Source organism: Monodon monoceros, unplaced genomic scaffold (genome assembly GCF_005190385.1).
Source record: "Monodon monoceros isolate NGI ecotype Baffin Bay Population unplaced genomic scaffold, NGI_Narwhal_1 Super_Scaffold_12, whole genome shotgun sequence".
Classification (NCBI taxonomy): domain Eukaryota; kingdom Metazoa; phylum Chordata; class Mammalia; order Artiodactyla; family Monodontidae; genus Monodon; species Monodon monoceros.
Genome location: NW_021703768.1, coordinates 92,058,436 through 92,077,315, shown reverse-complemented (window position 1 = coordinate 92,077,315; position 18,880 = coordinate 92,058,436). Strand labels below are relative to the sequence as shown.

At 41.6% G+C, this 18,880-nt stretch overlaps 1 protein-coding gene and 1 non-coding gene across 2 annotated transcripts in view; one reads left to right on the top strand and one right to left on the bottom strand.

Moving 5' to 3' along the window:
• REEP5 (receptor accessory protein 5) overlaps nt 1–2,666 on the bottom strand; it is a 43,445-nt gene extending 40,779 nt beyond the window's left edge. Inside the window, exons 1-2 of the mRNA XM_029218093.1 lie at nt 2,447–2,666; nt 1,692–1,785 (exon numbers count right to left, since the gene is read on the bottom strand). Of these exons, the coding sequence (XP_029073926.1) occupies nt 1,692–1,785; nt 2,447–2,564 (212 nt within the window). The 5' untranslated portion in view covers nt 2,565–2,666. The remainder of the gene's footprint in view (nt 1–1,691; nt 1,786–2,446) is intronic.
• A 10,958-nt stretch (nt 2,667–13,624) lies between these two features.
• TRNAW-CCA lies at nt 13,625–13,697 on the top strand. The gene has a single exon. It is a non-coding gene; the product is annotated as a tRNA-Trp (tRNA).
• Nucleotides 13,698–18,880: the final 5,183 nt, after the last annotated feature.

The following is an 18,880-nucleotide window of genomic DNA, read 5'->3' as shown; positions in this document are numbered from 1 at the left end:
CTAGGTCAAAGAAAAGCATGTCCAAGCCCTGTCTGCCTTCAGTCACATCCACTTCCACATACATGGATCTACACATCCCACCCAGAAACAGATTTTTACTTTTCTAAAGCCCATATCAATCATCTAATCACGCCAACAGACAAGGTTATGTTTCTCACAAGATTACTCACCAAATAGCACTGATGTGGAAAAAATGTTTTTTATGCTCTTCAGTATTTTTAAAGATCCACAGTCTTCCCTAGCTCAAAACAATTCAAGCAGCTAGGCAGTTATTAAATGTGGTAAGATCTGAAGCACAAACTTGAAAAATGCTTCAAAATCTTTCTTACTAAAAGAACTCTTACAAGTAGAATACACAAACAGAAGAAAAGTAAAGGAATGTTCTACCTGGTTATTTTGTCCATTATCACAGACACAGTGATGTGCAAGCCATTTTGAACCAGTGTTGCCTACAAACTTTCTATCTACACCATCTATTATTTTATGGAGAACTGCTATTCTTATAACTTTTTCATTGATCTGAAAGTCAAACCAGTTTTTCTGGTCTGTCTTCAGAACTGTTTGGTATACACAAACAGTGTGGATGGTACTTTAGACGATAATGCTGGAGAGGATCTCCAAATTCAAAAGCAAGTAGTGTCCTATATGTAGCTAGATTTTCTGGAGCCACTAAGTGTCTGTACCAGACTAATTCAGTAATTACTACTTATGTAATTTCGATTTAATTTTTCAAGTCAGAACTTTTTCTAAAACACATTTCCCCTTTCTAGTCATATATTAAATTCTAGCCGGGCCTATGATAGACACAGTCGTAATAATGTGTTATTGGTGTCTTAGCCTTCCAGCTGAAATATTTTCTTCCTTTTTTTTTAATCCCTGTGGTTGAGGGAAGTTGTACAGACCAATTCAATAGAAGTAAAACCCACCAGCTTTCTTGCAAAGAACTGTAGAATACAACAAAATTTATTTGTCGGGAAGCATAATTCCTATTGAATGAATGGAAAAATGAAATTGTAGAATATTTTCAAATTAAACACACTGTAGAGTAAAAACAGCCTCAGCTAGCAGAAAAGTCAGATCGTAATCTGATAAGATTCACTTGCAATTTAGATTAATTATATAAATGGGTCATTTATATAACCAAGGAGATATATTAGGGATGCATTTTATAAGGTTTGTTTTTGTTTTTATACTAGGGTAAGTGTTTCCCGTTTGCCTGTAATAAGTGGCGAGCCTTTTTAATATAAAGAAGACAAAATTCTCCCCAGTGTCTGAATTAACATTACTTCTGAATTAAAGAAGCTCTAATTGATGGGGATTTACTGTGTACATAAATATAAGGTGAAATACACACTGAAATAATTATTAGGGAGAAAGAATCAGCTCTCTGTACCCATTGAGAGCGTCTCACCAGTAAAGGTCGACTTTGCTCTGCCTTTCATTTGTGCAGCTGTTAGAAGGCATACACTCCGCCAGTTTAACCTGATGAAATATACATTTCGGCTAGTCATCGGGAGATCAGGTGTCAAGGTAAAGCTCTAAAATATGTAACCTTAAGCAGTCAGTTACTACTCTTTGGTCCTCTGACCACTCTCCCAGGGAAATGGGGATGGTACAGCAACCAGAACAGCTCTGGATGGGGGAAGGGGAGTGAAGGGGAGGAAGGGACGGTTGCAGGGGGAGCCACTTACGAGACGTAGGCTGGGTAACCAAATCCTATCAGGTTGCAGAGGAGAGAGGCTCCATAACCGAACACCAGGTACAAAGCCACCAGCCCGATGACACCTGCAGACACGAGGAGGGAAGTGGGTCGGGTGGCACACAGGCGCTCCAGCCGGGCAGCCCCCGCCAACACCGCAAAGCTTGGCCCGTTCTAGGCATTGGAGAAAAACCGCACCGAGGCTGGGCCCGCGCCTTCTCAGGGCTTTGCCTTTGGTCTGGGGATACTGGCAGGCCGCACCTTTGTGCCCTTCCTTCCCCCGTCCCTCCCGCAAGGGGCCCCACGCCACGCTGCGCACCAGCTGCAGGAGCCCCGCTTCCTTCCCGGAGGGTCTGGGCAGGCCGGGATTCCGGCGCCTGCCCGCAGCCCCTCCCGTCCCGCGCCCAACTCCGCGGAGGGTCTGGCTAGGACCCGGTACTCCGCCACGGGGACCGCGCTCCCTCCAGCAGGGACCCCGCCACTCGGCGTCAGCTCTGCGCTCGGCCACAGGCACACGACACTGGGCCGCAGGGCAGACACGTCAGCGCCGGCCGGTCCCGGGCGCCCCGCCACCGGGCCGCCCCGGGCGAGGTCTCTGGTCCTTGGCCTGTCCAGGCGGCCACTTCTGTCCCCGACGACGCCACTCACCCCCGTCCGTCACCGAGCCCGTGGTCCCAGCTGCGATACGACAGCCGCTCCCGGGCCGGGCAAGCGGCGGGATCCCGCGGGCCGCAGCCCCACACTCACCGAGGGCCATGTAGCTCCGGTTCACGCCGGTCTTGGCCTCGAGCTTGGCCAAGATGTCAGTCATGCAGTTCTTCTGGTGAAGGAACTGGTCGAACCTCTGCCTCATGGCTGCAGACATGGCGGGGACCGTCGCGCCGCCGCCTGGGACTGCTCCTGGTGCCGGGTGGCCGCAGAGCGAGGTGACTGGGGCGGCGCCGAGCGGGGCTGGAGGCGGACGATTCCCGAGTCCCTCCGCTCGCGCCCCGCAGCCCCCCTCCTCGCCCCGCCCAGCCGCGCCGCCCCCTCTCCCTCCCGCGGTCCGCGGTGAGCGCCACACCCTCAGTGGCGGCGCTAGCAGCCGCTGCTCACTGCTGGGCGGCCGCCCACTGCCTCTGTTAACTGGGTAGAAAGAGGGTGGTGAGTCTTGTGAGGTCCCTTCGGAAATCGTACTCGAAAGGAGGGGGCAGGCGGCCTTGTTGCTCCCACCTAAAAAGTAGCGGGACTGGTTTGATGTACCTACCCTGTTCTGCTAAACCTGCTGAGACGTTTTAAATCTAGAAATTGAAATGCTCGACCATCCTGAAAGAACTCTTTGGTTGCAGACCTACTTTTCCTTTCGTTGTCAGTACTCGGCATAGTTCTTCTCACTTACAGATAGGAGTCTTTTTGAAAAGACCCTTGAAGAAACTTAACACACCCTCCTCTGGGGACACCATTTCCAAGAAAAGTCCTGCCCTACACTGCTTAAACCATTTCATGGTGGGCTTGGCGTTTGCTTGATCTCTGATACCATGGAAACTTTTCCAGACCCCGGCCGCGAAGTAAGTAGTGCGCTTGCCTGCAAGCAAAATTACCCTGCAGAAGGTAATTCCAAATCTTTGGGCAGAACTTCACTTTGCTTCCTTCAGAATGTCGTGCTCATGCTCTTCCTCCACCTAAACTTAGGCTCTTGTTACCGCTCGCCCGTATTATTTCAGGAAACTCCCTTTGAAAGTATTCTTTCTTACTCCTGTGATCTGCACCCTGCTGCAGAGTTTTCCTGGTTGCTTAAGCTTGAAAGGCTCTCCGTTCCCTACAGACCAGAGCTCCCATTCCTTAGTATAGCATTCACTGGCCCTGTGCACAGACTTGCCCCAACATTCTCTCTTTGTCCTGTGCAACCCCTCTGCTCTTTCAAATTGACTTTACAGTACTGCCTTACACTTCGGTGAAAAGCTACCTTGCCCACTCTTAGCCTTTTCCTTTTGTGCTAATTCTCCTTCCTCTTTTCTTCCCCAGATCTTAGCTCAATTCTCTCAGTAGTCCCATGACCATCCAGGCAAATCAGTGACCAAATTAAATTTTTTTAAAAAAAGTAAATAAGCCAATAATAGGATTACTGTGATAGCCTCCCCGCTGAGGTGTCCATTTCTGTCTTTGTACCTACAGGCAATTCTCAGTGTGGCAGCCAACTGGAATTATTTTTAAAATGTGACTCAAGTTGTGCTGTCTTTTTGCTCTTAACCCTCCAGTAGCTTCCCATCTGCTGGCCTCAAGGTCATAGATGATATGTGTGGTTCATCCTTCTCCCTTCTAATTTCATCTCCTATTGCCTGCTTCCTTGCTGTGCCTCAAACAAGCTGAGCCCACTCCTGCCCCTGGGCTTTTACTTTTTTGCTGTCTCAGTGGCTCTCAAACAGCAGTGATTTTGTCCCCCACAGGACATATGGCAATGTCTGGAGACATCTTTGGTTGTCGGATGAGTGGTGACAACTGGGGTAGCAGATGTTACTCGCCACTACTAGCATCTAGTAGGGATGCTGCTAAACATCCTGCAATGCACAGGTCAGTCCCCCCCCACCGCCCACCCCCGCAAAGAAGAATAATCCAGCCCCAAATGTCAGTAGTGCTGAAGTGGGGAAACCCTTCTCTATCTAAAAGCTCCAGATAAGCACTTAACTGTCTCCTCCCATTCGTCAGGTCCTTGATCAAATGACAAATTTGTGAGGCCCTCTCTAATCCAGAATTGCAACCCCCAATGCTCTCTAGCCACTGTCTTGCTTTATTTTGCTCTATAACACATTACTGTCTGATATTCTATGTGTTCTATTTGTATTTTTTTTCTTTCCCCACTAAATTATGAGATCCACAAACGTGGGTATTTTTGCATGTTTTGATGATATCTGTGTCTCAAACACGTAGAACATTGCCTGGTACTTAATAGGTGTTCAAACTCTTTGATGAATTGACGAATATCTAACATGCATTGTACTACTCAGTATTCTATGTGTTACATGTACTAATTCACTTAATCCTCACAACAGCATGGTGTAGATACTATCTGTTTTATCCTCATTTAAGGGAGGGAAATGAGGTATGCCAGGGCCTCAAAATTGATAAATGTCAGAGCTAGAATTCAGACAGGACTCTTACCCCCTGCTGGTACGGGTTAAATTGTGTCCCCTGCAAAATGGATAAGTTGGAGTTAAAACCCCTACCTTATTTGGAGGTAGGGTCTTTATAGAGGTAATCAAGTTAAAATGAGGTTATTAGGGTAGACTCTAATCCAGTATGACTGGGTCCTTATAAAATGGGGAAATTTGGATGCAGAGACAGACACACATAGAGGGAAGATGATCTGAAGACACAAAGGGAGAAGCCAGCCATCTACCAGCCAAGGAGAGAGGCCTTCCCTCACAGCCCTCAAATAAAACCAACCCTGCTGACACCTTGATCTTGGACATCTGGCTTCCAGAACTGTGAGACAATACATTTCTTTTATTTAAGGCAGTTTGTGGTACTTTGTTACGGCAGCCGTAGCTAGTACAACTGGCTACGAGGATAACTGAATTTTGAACTTTTTAACCAGTTGTGTGTTTGTATAATTTCCTACTAAGTGAGTACAGTAATTATTCATTTGGTTGGAAGTCAGTGTCATGTTTTTGAGAACTTCAAATGATTCACAGTTTGATAGTGTTATCTTTTTTAAGCCAAGGAACAACATCTTTCAAGTTAGGTATTCAAATCAGCCTAGATTTTTATGACTACGTTTCATATAGTGTCAACACACTATGCGAGAAGTATTTGGAAACATACCATTCATTTGGACTTCTTTTGTATAAATATTGCTCCCTTCCCAGTTTTCTGTGAAGTTAGCTTCCAAATTTTTTCTTTCCTCCGTCATTCTAACACTGGCAAGATGAGGCAGCAAGGTAAGGCGTAGTGTGTGTGTGGAGCACAGACTCTGGATCCAGCCTGTACAGATGAAATCCCAGCTCCACCATTTAGCTGTGTGACTTTGGGCAAGTTACATAAGCTCTCTGTTCCTCTGTTCCCTCATCTGCAAAATAGGGGTGACAATAGAACCTATTTCATAGGGTTATCATGATGATTGAATGAGTTGCTATTTGTAAAGTTTTTGGAAGAGTGCCTGTTGCAAAATAAGTGTTGGTTAAGTATATACATTTTTTTCTTTTCTTTTTTTTTGGCTTCTGGGGTCTTTAGTTCCCTGACCAGGGATCGAAACCATACCTCCTGTGGTGGAAGCATGGCGTCTTAACCACTGGACTGCCAGGGAAGTCCCTCTTAAATAATTTAAGAAAGAAGAAGAAAAAACACAGCTAGATGCTAAAATTGAGATAGAGGAGTACATAGTTCTTGCCTTTAGGAAATGACAGTAAGGTTGGGGAGTGTGGGACCCTTAGCCCATTCAGGCACCACTACAAAGCTTAGACTCTTTCAGAGCTAAGAAAAAAGATGCAGAAGATAAGAGCTCAGACTTGGATCTCAAACCATTCACCTACTCGTGTTTATGGAGTATATCCTAGGTACCAGACGCTGTTAGACCTGGGAAGCAGACAGACCAGGTCTCTGCCTGGAAGGCGATGGAGCAGGCTGGCCTGAAGCCCTCTGACTTTGGCAGTTCCTAAGAAGGAAGTCAAACCAACTCGGGATGATGCAAATGCTATTACTCTACCCTTTCCTGAGCTAGGGAAGAAATTTCTGCCTGAGACCTATGATCAGGTCACTTTTGTTCTCCACAAACTGTTTCTTCAGGTTAAGATAATCTCTTAACCACTTGAAGTCATTAACATATTTTTGTTCTAACTCTCATGTATGTTAGGAAGAAGCTGTAGGGCATAGTTTGCCAGATAATCTCTTTGTTACCCTCCCCCCACCCCGCATATGGAGGGGGGACCCTGGCTTTTATTGGATCCTGGCACCCATGAGGTAGCCAGCCTTCTGAGTCAGGAGACCCTCTGACCCTGTGGACACAGCCCTGTTGGACACACCCCTCCTCCCTCTGCTGGAGGAGGCTAGTGGCAACATGTCATAGAAATAAAAAGAGGAAAAGACGAAGTAAACAAAACCTGAGGCACAGACGACAGGAGGGAAATGCAGAGGCTATTAATATAACTGAAGAAAGAGTATTAAAAGAAATAAAATGTGAAAATAACCATGCTTCATTGAATACATTTGAATTACATTTTGTTTGCCTCATTTGTCTTATTCTTAAACATTTTCTACTGAAAATATGGACAAAGCATTTTATTGTGTTTCCATGTATCAAACAAGAAGTTGAATTTTAGAAAATTACTGCTCACAATTGAGAATAAATCAACCTGGGAATAACCTATTGTTTAGCAAAAGATTTTTGTTCTGAAATTAAATATATGCCATTGCTATTGCCCATAAATCTAGAGATTCTCACCAGGTATAAAATGGCCGTCCATTTTTCTCATAGTCCCTGCACAGGAGACAAATAGAAAATAAGTCACTGGTAGGTTGTTTCTCTATGTTCAAGACCATTTAGTCCAGTTCTGGACAAACCATGGCATTTGGATTCCATACTGAGATTGTCCACTGACCCTGGGGTCTGGTTCCAACCACAGAGAGCAATCCAGATTCGCCTCATAGCCTATAGGGTGGTGTGCATTTTTTGCATTTCTCTCCATGTAGGAGAAGGAGGAGAAAGATTCGGACAATTTTGTGCACTTCCCTTTGTGACTAGGCATCAGGAAAATGTACTTAACTTGAATAAAGGAAGCAAGCAGTTGTATCAGTTTCTTGTGGCTGCTGTGACAAACTACCACAAACTTGGTGGCTTAAAACAACACAACCTTGTTGTCTTACAGTTCTTTATGTCAGAAGTCTGAAACACGTCTCCCTGGGCTAAAACCAACATGTCGTCAGCAAGGCTACATTCCTTTCTGGAGGCTCAGGGGAAGATCTGTATTTTGGCTCATTTTGGGTGTTTGGCAAAATTCAGGCTCCTGTGGTTGTAGGACTGAGGTTGCCATTTCCTTCCTCATCTTCAAAGCCATTAGCAGTCGGTCAAATCCCTCTCATACTTCAAATTTCTCTTCCTTTTTCTTCCATCTCATCTCTCTGACCCATCTTCCTTCCACTTTCATTTTTAGGGTCTCATGTGATTATGTTGGGTCCACCCAGATCATCTAGGGTAATCTTCCTATTTTAAGGTCCATAACCTTAATAAGATCTGCAAAGTCCCTTTTGCCATGTAAGGGGACATAGTCACAAGTTCTGGATAGTACGGCATGGACATTTTCAGGGGGGTCATTATTCTGCCTAACGCACCAGCCATACATGGAAGGTCCAAAACCAGCCTCAAGGTCCCTAGAAAGAATGAATATGTTAAGATCAATGAGCTGGTGTAGCTCTTTTATTCACACTGAGGGCCCACCCAGGACATGGCAAAGGTCCTGAAGCAGACGCCCTGGGTTACTAGCTGCAAAATCTTAGGAAAGTTCTCAAACTCCAAAAAGCCCCACTTTCCTTGGTCTATAAAATGAAGGTAATGTTAGTATCTACCAGCTGTAGCCTGAATGTTTGTGTCCTCCCCAAATCCATATGTTGAAACCTAATCCCAAATGTGGTGGTATTTGGAGATGGGGTCTTTGGAAGGTAATTAGATCATGAGGGTGGAGGCCTCATGAATGGGACTAGTACCCTTGTAAAAGATGCTCCAGAGAGCTCTCTCGCCCCTTCCATCATGCAAGGACACAGAGAGAACATGGCAGTCCATGAACCAGGAAGTCAGCTCTCACCAGATACCAGATCTGGCAGCTCCTTGATCTTGGATTTCCTAGCCTCCAGAGCTGTGAGAAATAAATGTTTGTTGTTTAAGTCACCCAGTCTATTTTTGTTATAGCAGTCCAAATGGACTAATATAATACCTCATAGGGTTGTTGAGACAAATGGCATACTTCATCTAAAGCACTCCTTAGGGCTTCCTTGGTGGCGCAGTGGTTGAGAGTCCGCCTGCCGATGCAGGGGACATGGGTTCGTGCCCCGGTCCAGGAGGATCCCACGTGCCGCGGAGCAGCTGGGCCCGCGAGCCATGGCTGCAGAGCCTGTGTGTCCGGAGCCTGTGCTCCACAACGGGAGAGGCCACAGCAGTGAGAGGCCCGCGTACCACAAAAAAAAAAACAAAAACAAAAACAAAAATAAAGCACTCCTTAGAGTGCCTAGCCTCACGAGTGCTGGCGCTAATCTGAAAGATTCATACATACGTGAAGTATCATAAGAGTCGATACTTGAAATTCCTGTCTTGTCTCATCCCTTTGATTCCAGTATCTGCTATCTGTGAAAATAAAAATACTCTAGAAGAAATAAGAGCATATTTTCATCAGCAATTACGGGAAAGAGGAAGGAAAACAAAAATTTTTACTGAGCACCTATTTCGTGTTAGCGATTTGTGTCCATGAAGGATCTAAGAGCATATTTTAATAGAGTGAAGGCACCGGGTGCTTGAGGATTTAAAAAGTAGGCTTTCTCCAGGTACACAATAGTGAAACCAAGTTGCTAATTTCCTATCGCGTTTAGGACCCTTTGACTAATCAGTGGCCAAAGGAAATGGACTCGCCAGGCCTGCACAGATGCGAACAAGGAACAAGGAACGCATGCCCGGTCAGGTCAAGCTGTCCTCTGACACACAGCAAGCTGATGTATGCAGCTCTTTATCACTTAACAGTCTCCAAATGCTTCCTCTCTCTCCTCGGGCTCTGTCTTTCATCCTTTTTTGGATGGGTTTTAGCCCAAGATCCTCCAGCTCTTGGACATCATTCATGCTGTGAACACACTCATTGACTCAAGAACATGCCTCTTCCTTAAAATACGTAAATAACTTTTGCTTTATTATGAGGTCTGCCGTGCACTTAGGAGAGGATGACTTGATCATGTAGCCTTTTGCTTATTATCCAGGATGGTCTCTCTAAAATCAATGCTGATGTAGATTTATAACTAGTTAGTATTGAGGGGTTTGGAATAAGATTTGGGAGTACAGGCTGGATTTTTTTGTCACTTATGTTTCTAAGAACTCCTTACCTATCGACCACCGAAAGAAAAACTCTCTGCTGAAAGTGAGAATGTATTAGTATAAAAAATTATGATGTACGTACACTGCCTCCAAAAAACATCACCTGTTGTGTGTATCATCTTAATCAGCTTTACACAATTTACTGAAAGTCACAGTGTTGAGACTTTTGATGATCATTCTTAGGCAAACAGTTTGAACTTGGCAACATTAGTCCTTACAGCTGTAACTTATAATTTTGTACAATTGTCACTAAATTTATGTTTAGCACAGTACACCAAGTCTACATCACCTGAATATTTGGTATGTTTATAACACAGTGACATATGAAATGGATTAAAGGAGGAGTTTCCATTTCTGGATTTTGGGCGAGTGTGGTTACTTACAGCATATGTCTTTAACATGTAGGAGGACCTTTATGCTTAGATTGCTTGATATCAAGTTCACAACTTTAATGTTAATGCCATGATTTGGTTAGATACAGATATCTTAAATAAGCCACAAAAGACTTGAGTGCAAAATTAAGTGGAGGATAGGCAGTCATCTTGATAAGCGAAAATAAAAACATTGGCTCAATTTCAGAGTAATCTATTTAACATAATTTTTTATAGTTACCTCAAATTACTTTTTCCAATTTGTATTAATTCAGAGGAGAATAAAGAAAAGAATCAACTTAGCCTGAAGACCTGCATCAGTTTATAGAGTATGATTTCTTTTCACTTGCCTTAGATTACATCCCCACTGACAGAGGAAAGTGGAGAGTTAAGCAAAAATCTTTGGATTTTACTGCTAAAAATTATATGAACAATAACTTGGTGTAGACAGCCCCATGCTATGGCCTTTTAACAGAGAAAAATTGGACATGGGTAGATTTTTCAGGATGACTTAGAATGGTCAGTGCTGTTTTTGTCAAGTATAGAAAATATTCCAGAATATACTCCTCCACTCTTGAAGTCACTTTCCATTAATATTAGACCTAACTATTTAGATTTAATTTGCTAAAGGTTTCAGACTCATTTTCAGAAGGCTACTGAATCATCAGTACTTAATATTCATTCATTCAACATTTATTTACTGAGCACCTACTATCTGCTAGGCACTGAATATACACCAGAAACCAAGATAGATGAGGTCCAAGCTTTATGTATCTCAAAATATTTGATATCTATCAGTGAGAATTTGAAAGAAACTTTAATATCTTAACCCAATACTTATGTTTTTCTTCACTAAAGAGAAAACTATTATCAAGGTCAAGAAACTTCTCCACTTGACCATTATGTGGTATCATTTGTTCATTCTTTACCAGCCACCCTCTACTCTGCTAGCAGCAAATCCTTTCCAACTCCATCAGCTTTTCTCTCCCCCTTTCCCCAGATCCAACAGGAGTTGGGGGAGTAGCGACTTCACGGATGAATCATCATTATTCCACATTACATAATAAATTCATAAGTGCTAATAGTGGAAAAAACTAAACAAGGGGGAAGATCCATTGTTTATCCCCCATCTTCCAGTCTCCCAATACTTCCCTAGCGGGGTCAGTTGTGAAATGATCAGACCCGTGAGGAGTGGGAGGGAGAGATAATCATTGACCTGACCAAGCACCTTATGTTAATAATCTCCTTTTATTCTGTAGGGAGACATTTCCAACTGTATAAACAGACATATTATTGTTTTACCTTAATGCAAAATGTGTTGGCAATTAGAAATTTTTTGTTATACCAGTGAACTAATATCTGTTAACAATGAGATTCTGGCATCCTATCCCACTTGAGTAATTCTGAGGAAAGGAAGCCAGAATAGCAGAGTCACCCCAAAATAGCCTGAGACTACAGCTTTGGGCAGGACAACCCAAAGCCAAAATTGTGAGGTGAGCAGAGCTATTTATTCACTGACTCATCTGTTTTACGCATATCTATATAGTGGCTTTGATGTGCTAAGCATTGTTCTTGAAGGTGAATAAGATGCACTTCCTGCCCAAAGAAATTTATAAATTTTAGCTTTCCTCTCCTGACCTTTTTTTTTTAACCTCTGTACCTCCCCCATATGTCCAGTATCCTAGTACTTCTTGTTCTTTGCTCTCTTTATTCTCTCCTGTTGTCAAAAGCTCTTCTTAATTAGCTACAAGTTGAGAATAAATTGATTGTTAATTCACACTATTGTGTAAAAGACTGTAATGGCTAAATTCATTGTATTCTACTATCTTTCTCAGAGGTGTTTGCATTGTCAGAGAAAGGAATTCCTTAATTTGAAGCAGTGACATTAACGGTAGAGCTCTAGACATTAGTGAAGCAATAATGGAGCCTTTCTCCCCTTAATGTATGTAATTTCCCAAGGTCCACCATAAATGAATAAGGCTAGTCCTGACTTTGAGTCCTGAATGATCAGTTCACTTTTTGATATGAATCCTAGTAAACCAAGCTGGCTACAGTTTTTTGTGCTAGTACAATTAAACCAAAATCTTTTAGATATTAAAGCACATTTCTCCTTTCATCTATAATTAAAGTTCTCACAACTTTTAATTTTTTTAATAAATTTATTTTATTTATTTATTTTTGGCTGCGTTGGGTCTTCGTTGCTGCGTGTGGGCTTTCTCTAGTTGCGGCGAGCTACTCTTCGTTGCAGTGCACGGGCTTCTCATTGCGGTGGCTTATCCTGCTGTGGAGCACAGTCTCTAGGTGCACCGGCTCAGTAGTTGTGGCACATGGGCTCAGTAGTTGTGGCGCACAGGCTTAATTGCTCTGTTGCATGAGGGAACTTCCCAGACCACGGCTCTAACCCACATCCTTTGCATTGGCAAGCGGATTCTTAACTACTGCACCACCAAGGAAGCCCAGTTTTCATGACTTTTAAAGGTAGTTTTCTCTATTATGCACTTACTCATTCAATAAATTCTGTTGAATGCCTGTAAAATGCCAGTCGTACTATCAAGCAGAAATAAAAATTCCCATTGGCATTAATAACACAAAGCATAAAATAGATAAACACAAATTTGACAAGATATTGTTGGACATTTTAAAAATATTTATTTAGGCTGCTCTGGGTCTTAGTTGCAGCACGTGGGATCTTAGTTGCGGCATACGGACTTCTTAGTTGTGGCATATGGACTCTTAGTTTGCGGCATGCATGTGGGATCTTGTTCCCTGACCAGGGATCGAACCTGGGCCCCCTGCATTGGGAGCACGGAGTCTTACCCACTGGACCACAAGGGAAGTCCCTGATGGACATATTCAAAGAAAACTACATAACTTGACTGAGGAACATAAAAGCCTTGAGACGTATTCAATATTATAAATGTGTCAGCTCTTCCCAAATATATCCATAAGTTTAACACAATCCCAACATTTTGGATTTGACAAAATGATTCTAAATTTCACCAGTAAGGATAAGCATGCAAAAATAACTAGTAACATTCAAAAAAAGAAAAATATGCGGAGAGACTGTCTTATCAGTTATATAGCTACAGTAATTAAAGCCATGCATCCTGGTGCAAGAATGGACAAATGGGGCTTCCCTGGTGGCGCAGTGTTTGAGAATCTGCCTACCAATGCAGGGGACACGGGTTCGAGCCCTGGTCTGGGAAGATCCCACGTGTCGCGGAGCAACTAGGCCCGTGAGCCACAACTACTGAGCCTGCGCGTCTGGAGCTTGTGCTCCACAACAAGAGAGGCCGCGACAGTGAGAGGCCCGCGCACTGCGATGAAGAGTGGCCCCCACTTGCCGCAACTAGAGAAAGCCCTCGCACAGAAACAAAGACCCAACACAGCCAAAAATAAATAAATTAAAAAAAAATAAAGAATGGACAAATGAGAGAAATAAAACAACATGTAGACAGACAACAATATATACGTAAAAGTAACATGTGAAAAAAAGCGGAGGGGAGGACTTCCCTGGTGGTCCAGTGGTTAAGACTCTTTGCTTCCAATGCAGGGGGTCCAGGTTCAATCCCTGGTCAGGGAACTAGATCCCGCATACTACAACTAAAGATCCTGCATGCCTCACCGATGATCCCATGTGCCACAACTAAGACCTGGTGCAGCCAAATAAATAAATAAATAAATATATATATATATATATTTTTTTAATGGAGAGGAATGGTAAAAACAGACATCTAAAAGGCAAAAGCAAATCTGGAAAAATATTTCATGTGTATATCACAGACAGGGTTAGTAACTATGTATAAGCAGTTATCTAAGAAAAATAGGAAAATTACAAGAAAAGTGGACAAAGTGAATAGGATTATTCACAAAATAAGAAAAATACACAACAACCATGGGAAACATGTTCATTCTCACTTTAAATCAAAAACTGCTGGTTAAAACAATGAGATACCATTTTTGACTGGTGGGTGAAAAAAAAAATTAAAATTGATAATACCCAGGACTGATGAGAAAGTGCAGAAAACATACAGGAGGATATTCTATCAACACTGTTTTAATACCAAAAGATAAGTAAAAACCTAAACCCAATAAGTAGACAATGGATTAAATGCTAGAGTATAGCTGTACAGTGGAATATTATTAAACACTTTAAAAGATGACATAATTAAAAAGGGTGACAAATTTAAAAAGAACAATTAAAAAGGGTGACAAATATTTTAATGGACATGAAAAGCTGTTCATTATGCATACTTTTATTAATTTCTGAAACAGTACATGCCTTTTTAGAATAGATGCATATATATATATATATATATATATATATATAAAGTTAAAAATTTAAGTTTCCTCTACTTATCCCCTTTCCATCCCATCCCCTGCGGTTAAAAGTTTGATTTGTACCCTGCCAGATCATTTTCTGTACAAATAAAGTCATATATCTGTATATCTAGATTTATATTTGTATCTAGATATAAACATAGAATTTTAAAATGAAATACATTCATACTATGAACATATGTATTACTCAGTAACTTATTTTTTCATTCTACCACATACTGAGAATATCTATGATATATTAAGTAAAAAAGTAAGGTTGTAGGGCTTCCCTGATGGCGCAGTGGTTAAGAATCTACCTGCCAATGTAGGGGACACGGGTTCAAACCCTGGTTGGGGAATTTCCCACATGCTGCGGAGCAACTAAGCCCGTGCGCCACAGCTACTGAGCCTGCGCTCTAGAGCCTGTGAGCCACAACTACTGAGCCCATGTGCCTGGAGCCCATGCTCCCAACAAGAGAAGCCACTGCAATGAGAAGCCCACGCACCTCAACAAAGAGTAGCCCCCTCTCGCCGCAACTAGAGAAAGCCCGCGCGCAGCAGCGAAGACCCAACACAGCCAAAAATTAATTAATTAATTTTTAAAAAAAAGAAAATGTATTTACGTAGAGTGGTGAATTTGTAGCAGTAGTAAAAGATTTTACTCCATAAAATTACTAGCCCCATGGATGTGGGTGTTTCTTTATGCCTTTGTGGGTATCTCTCTATGTATCAGTCTTTGGTTTTGCCATAAGATACTGAGAAAAATTGTGTTACTTACTGACTTCATCAAATAATTACATTTTCTATATATTTTATGTTAGGAGTGAAACTCAGTTGTTGCTTGTTTAGAGGTTTTGGATCAATCATCCTTTATATTTCTTTATAGCACTTATCACTGTCATTGTAATATTATGCATGTATTGGTATATGTCTCCCTATAGAAGGCAATCTCCCTGAGACCCAGGACTTTGTCTTGTTTTCTGCTGTACCCTGATTGGGTCCATGTGCCAGCCACCCCAGAGGTCCTTCATTTACCCTGTATCAATCCCAAACCTTTCCCTTTTGCCCCAAAGTAATCATATCTTGACTTGTATGGTCATTTCCTTACTTTCTTTATAGTCTGTCAACCAAGATACATCTCTAAACCCTATAGTTTAAAAAATGTACACATTTTAAGTCTCTTCCAATTCTCCAAGTACATTCTATTCTTCCTTTGCCCCACCTTTTTCTTTACAACTTAGTTCTGGAAGAAACTGGGTTGTTTGATTTGCTTGTACAGTTTCCCACAATTGGATTTTGTTAATTGTATTCCCCATTCCTCTGTCTTCTGTATTTTCTACAAATTGGGAATGAGATTATGAACTTGATCAGATTTAGGTACAATTTTGTGACAGACTCCATTGTAGGTGGCATGGAGGAGACATGTAACAGCTGATTGTCTCTTTCTGTGTAATATTGAGAGCCACTGATCTACTAATTCATTAGGAGTTGCAAAATGGTGATATTCAAATTTAATCATTCTTTCTTTGTTTAGTTGGTGAAATACTTCCATAATGAGAAACTTCTCCACTTCTATTTGCTTACTTTGTATAGGAAAGGCAGCATTAAGTGTTGGATGAAAATACATTTTTAGATATGAAATACGTAAAATAAATACACAAAAGGAAAAGAATGTACTAACCCTAGACCTACAGTGAGAGACCTAGTAAAAGATGTATTTCAATAAGAAGAACAGTAAACCCAGGGAGCAGAAATTAGATGCAAGAAAAAATAGTGAGCACAGAAATTAATTAATTAATTTTTATTGATGTATAGTTTATTTACAACATTATATTAGCTTCAGGTATAAAACATAGTGATTCAAAATTTTTTATAGATTATACTCCATTTAAAGTTATTATGAAAATATTGGCTGTATTCTCTGTGCTGCACAATATATCCTTGTAGCTTATTTTATACAAAGTAGTTTGTATCTCTTAATCCCCTACTTCTGTCCCTATCTTGCCACTCCCTGCTGCCCTCTCCCCATTGGTAACCACTTGTTTGTTCTCTGTATCTATGAGTCTTTTTCTTCTTGTTATATTCATTTGTTTGTTTTATGTTTAGATTCCACAAATAAATGATAACATACAGTATTTGTCTTTCTTCGTTTGAGTTATTTCACTAAACATAATACCCCCCAGGTCCATCCATGTTGTTGCAAATGGCAAAATTCCATTCCTTTTTGTGGCTGAGTAGTATTCCATTTATATATATATATATATATATATATATATATATATGTAAAATATTTCTTTATCCATTCATCCATTGATGGACACTTGGGTTGCTTCCATATCTTGGCGATTGTAAATCATGCTACTATGAATGTTAGGGTGCATTTACCTTTTTGAATTAGTGTTTTTGTTTTCTTCGCATATACATTCAGGAGTGGAATTGCTGGATCATATGATAGTTTTAGTTTTTCGAGAAACTGCTGTACTGTTTTCCACAGTGGCTGTACCAGCTTACATTCCCACCAACAGTGTACTGGGATTCCCTTTTCTCTACACCCTTGTCAATGTCTGTTATTTGTGTGTGTGTGTGTGTGTGTGTGTTTCTTTTTAATTTTTGGTTTTGTTGGGTCTTCGTTGCTGTGCCTGGGGTTTCTCTAGTTGCAGCCAGTGGTGGCTTCTCACTGTGGTGCCTCCTCTTGTTGTGGAGCACGGGGTCTAGGCACGCAGGCTCAGTAGTTGTGGCTCGGGGGCTCTAGAGCACAGGCTCAGTAGTTGTGGCACATGGCCTTAGTTGCTCCACGGCACGTGGGATCTTCCCGGACCAGGGCTTGAACCCGTGTCCCCTGCATTGGCAGGCGGATTCTTAACCACTGGACCACTAGGGAAGTCCCTGTGTTTTTTTTAACGTTAGTCATTCTGACAGGTGTGAAGCGATATCTCGTGGTTTTGATTTGCATTTCTATAATGATTAGCAATGATAAGCATCCTTTCATGTGCCTGTTGGCCATCTGTATATCTTCTTTGGAAAAATGTCTATTCAGTTCTTCTGCCCATTTTTTAAAATTTATTTATTTATTTATTTATTTTTGGTTGTGTTGGGTCTTCGTTTCCGTGCGAGGGATTTCTCCAGTTGCGGCGAGAGGGGGCCACTCTTCATCGCGGTGCGCGGGCCTCTCACTGTCGCGTCCTCTCTTGTTGTGGAGCACAGGCTCCAGACGCGCAGGCTCAGTAGTTGGGGCTCACAGGCCCAGTTGCTCTGCGGCATGTGGGATCCTCCCAGAACAGGGCTCGAACCTGTGTCCCCTGCATCAGCAGGCAGATTCTCAACCACTACACCACCAGGGAAGCCCTGCCCATTTTTTAATTGGGTTGTTTGTTTTTCTGATACTGAGTTGTATGAGCTGTTTATATATTTTGGTTATTAACCCCTTATTGGTCATATCATGTGCAAATATCTTCTCCCATTCGGTAGGTTGTCTTTACATTTTGTTGATGGTTTCTTTCTCAAAGTTGAAGATATCAATACCCAGAAATCTACCTGTAGGCAAATACCACAGAGAAACTCCTTCTGCATCTGTGTAAGTAGATATGAACAAGAACTTTCCTTGCAGCCTATTTTTGAACATGGGAAAAACTGGAAGTAGTTTATTTAAAGATTTTTTTTTTTTTGATGTGGACCATTTTTAAAGTCTTTATTGAATTTGTTACAATATTGCTTCTGTTTTCTGTTTTGGTTTTTTGGCCGCGAGGCATGTGGGATCTTAGCTCCCTTAGGGCTCGAACCTGCACCCCCTGCATTGGAAGGTGAAGTCCCAACCACCGGAACACCAGGGAAGTCCCTGGAGGTAGTTTGAATATGCATCAACAAGAAAATGGGTTTACTAAAATAAAATTCTAGACAGTTAAAATAAGTTATCTACAGTTATATTAACATGAGGTAAATTATAAATACATATTGCAAAGAGAAAAAAGGGAGGTTGCAGAATAATAAGTAGAGTATGATTGCACTTAAAACTTAAAATGTACATGACAGCAATAGTACATATTATTTATGGATACATACTAATATGGCAAAAATATGAAAACATTCACAGGAATGATATACAATGACATTTATAGAATGATTTTCCAAGAAAGGGAGAAAGAGACTTTCAATACTTTAAAATAAATCTCTCTATAGAGTGATTACTTATGGAGTGAGTACCAGATTTTATAAATCTGCTTATAGAATGTGTGTAAGCTTACTTAAGGCAAGTTTATAATACAAGTCTAAGAAAATAGTCTGTAGCCACTAGAAGGTGCACACACTAGGTTTGCAAAATTGCTGCAGTTATATCAACAAGGCAATAATCTTTATTCTCTGGAAATCCTGGCAAATGTGAACCACGTGTTGGTTTCAGCTGAGTTGTCCTTCATTTTGTTTGTGGCTTTAAATACACTCATGTTAAGT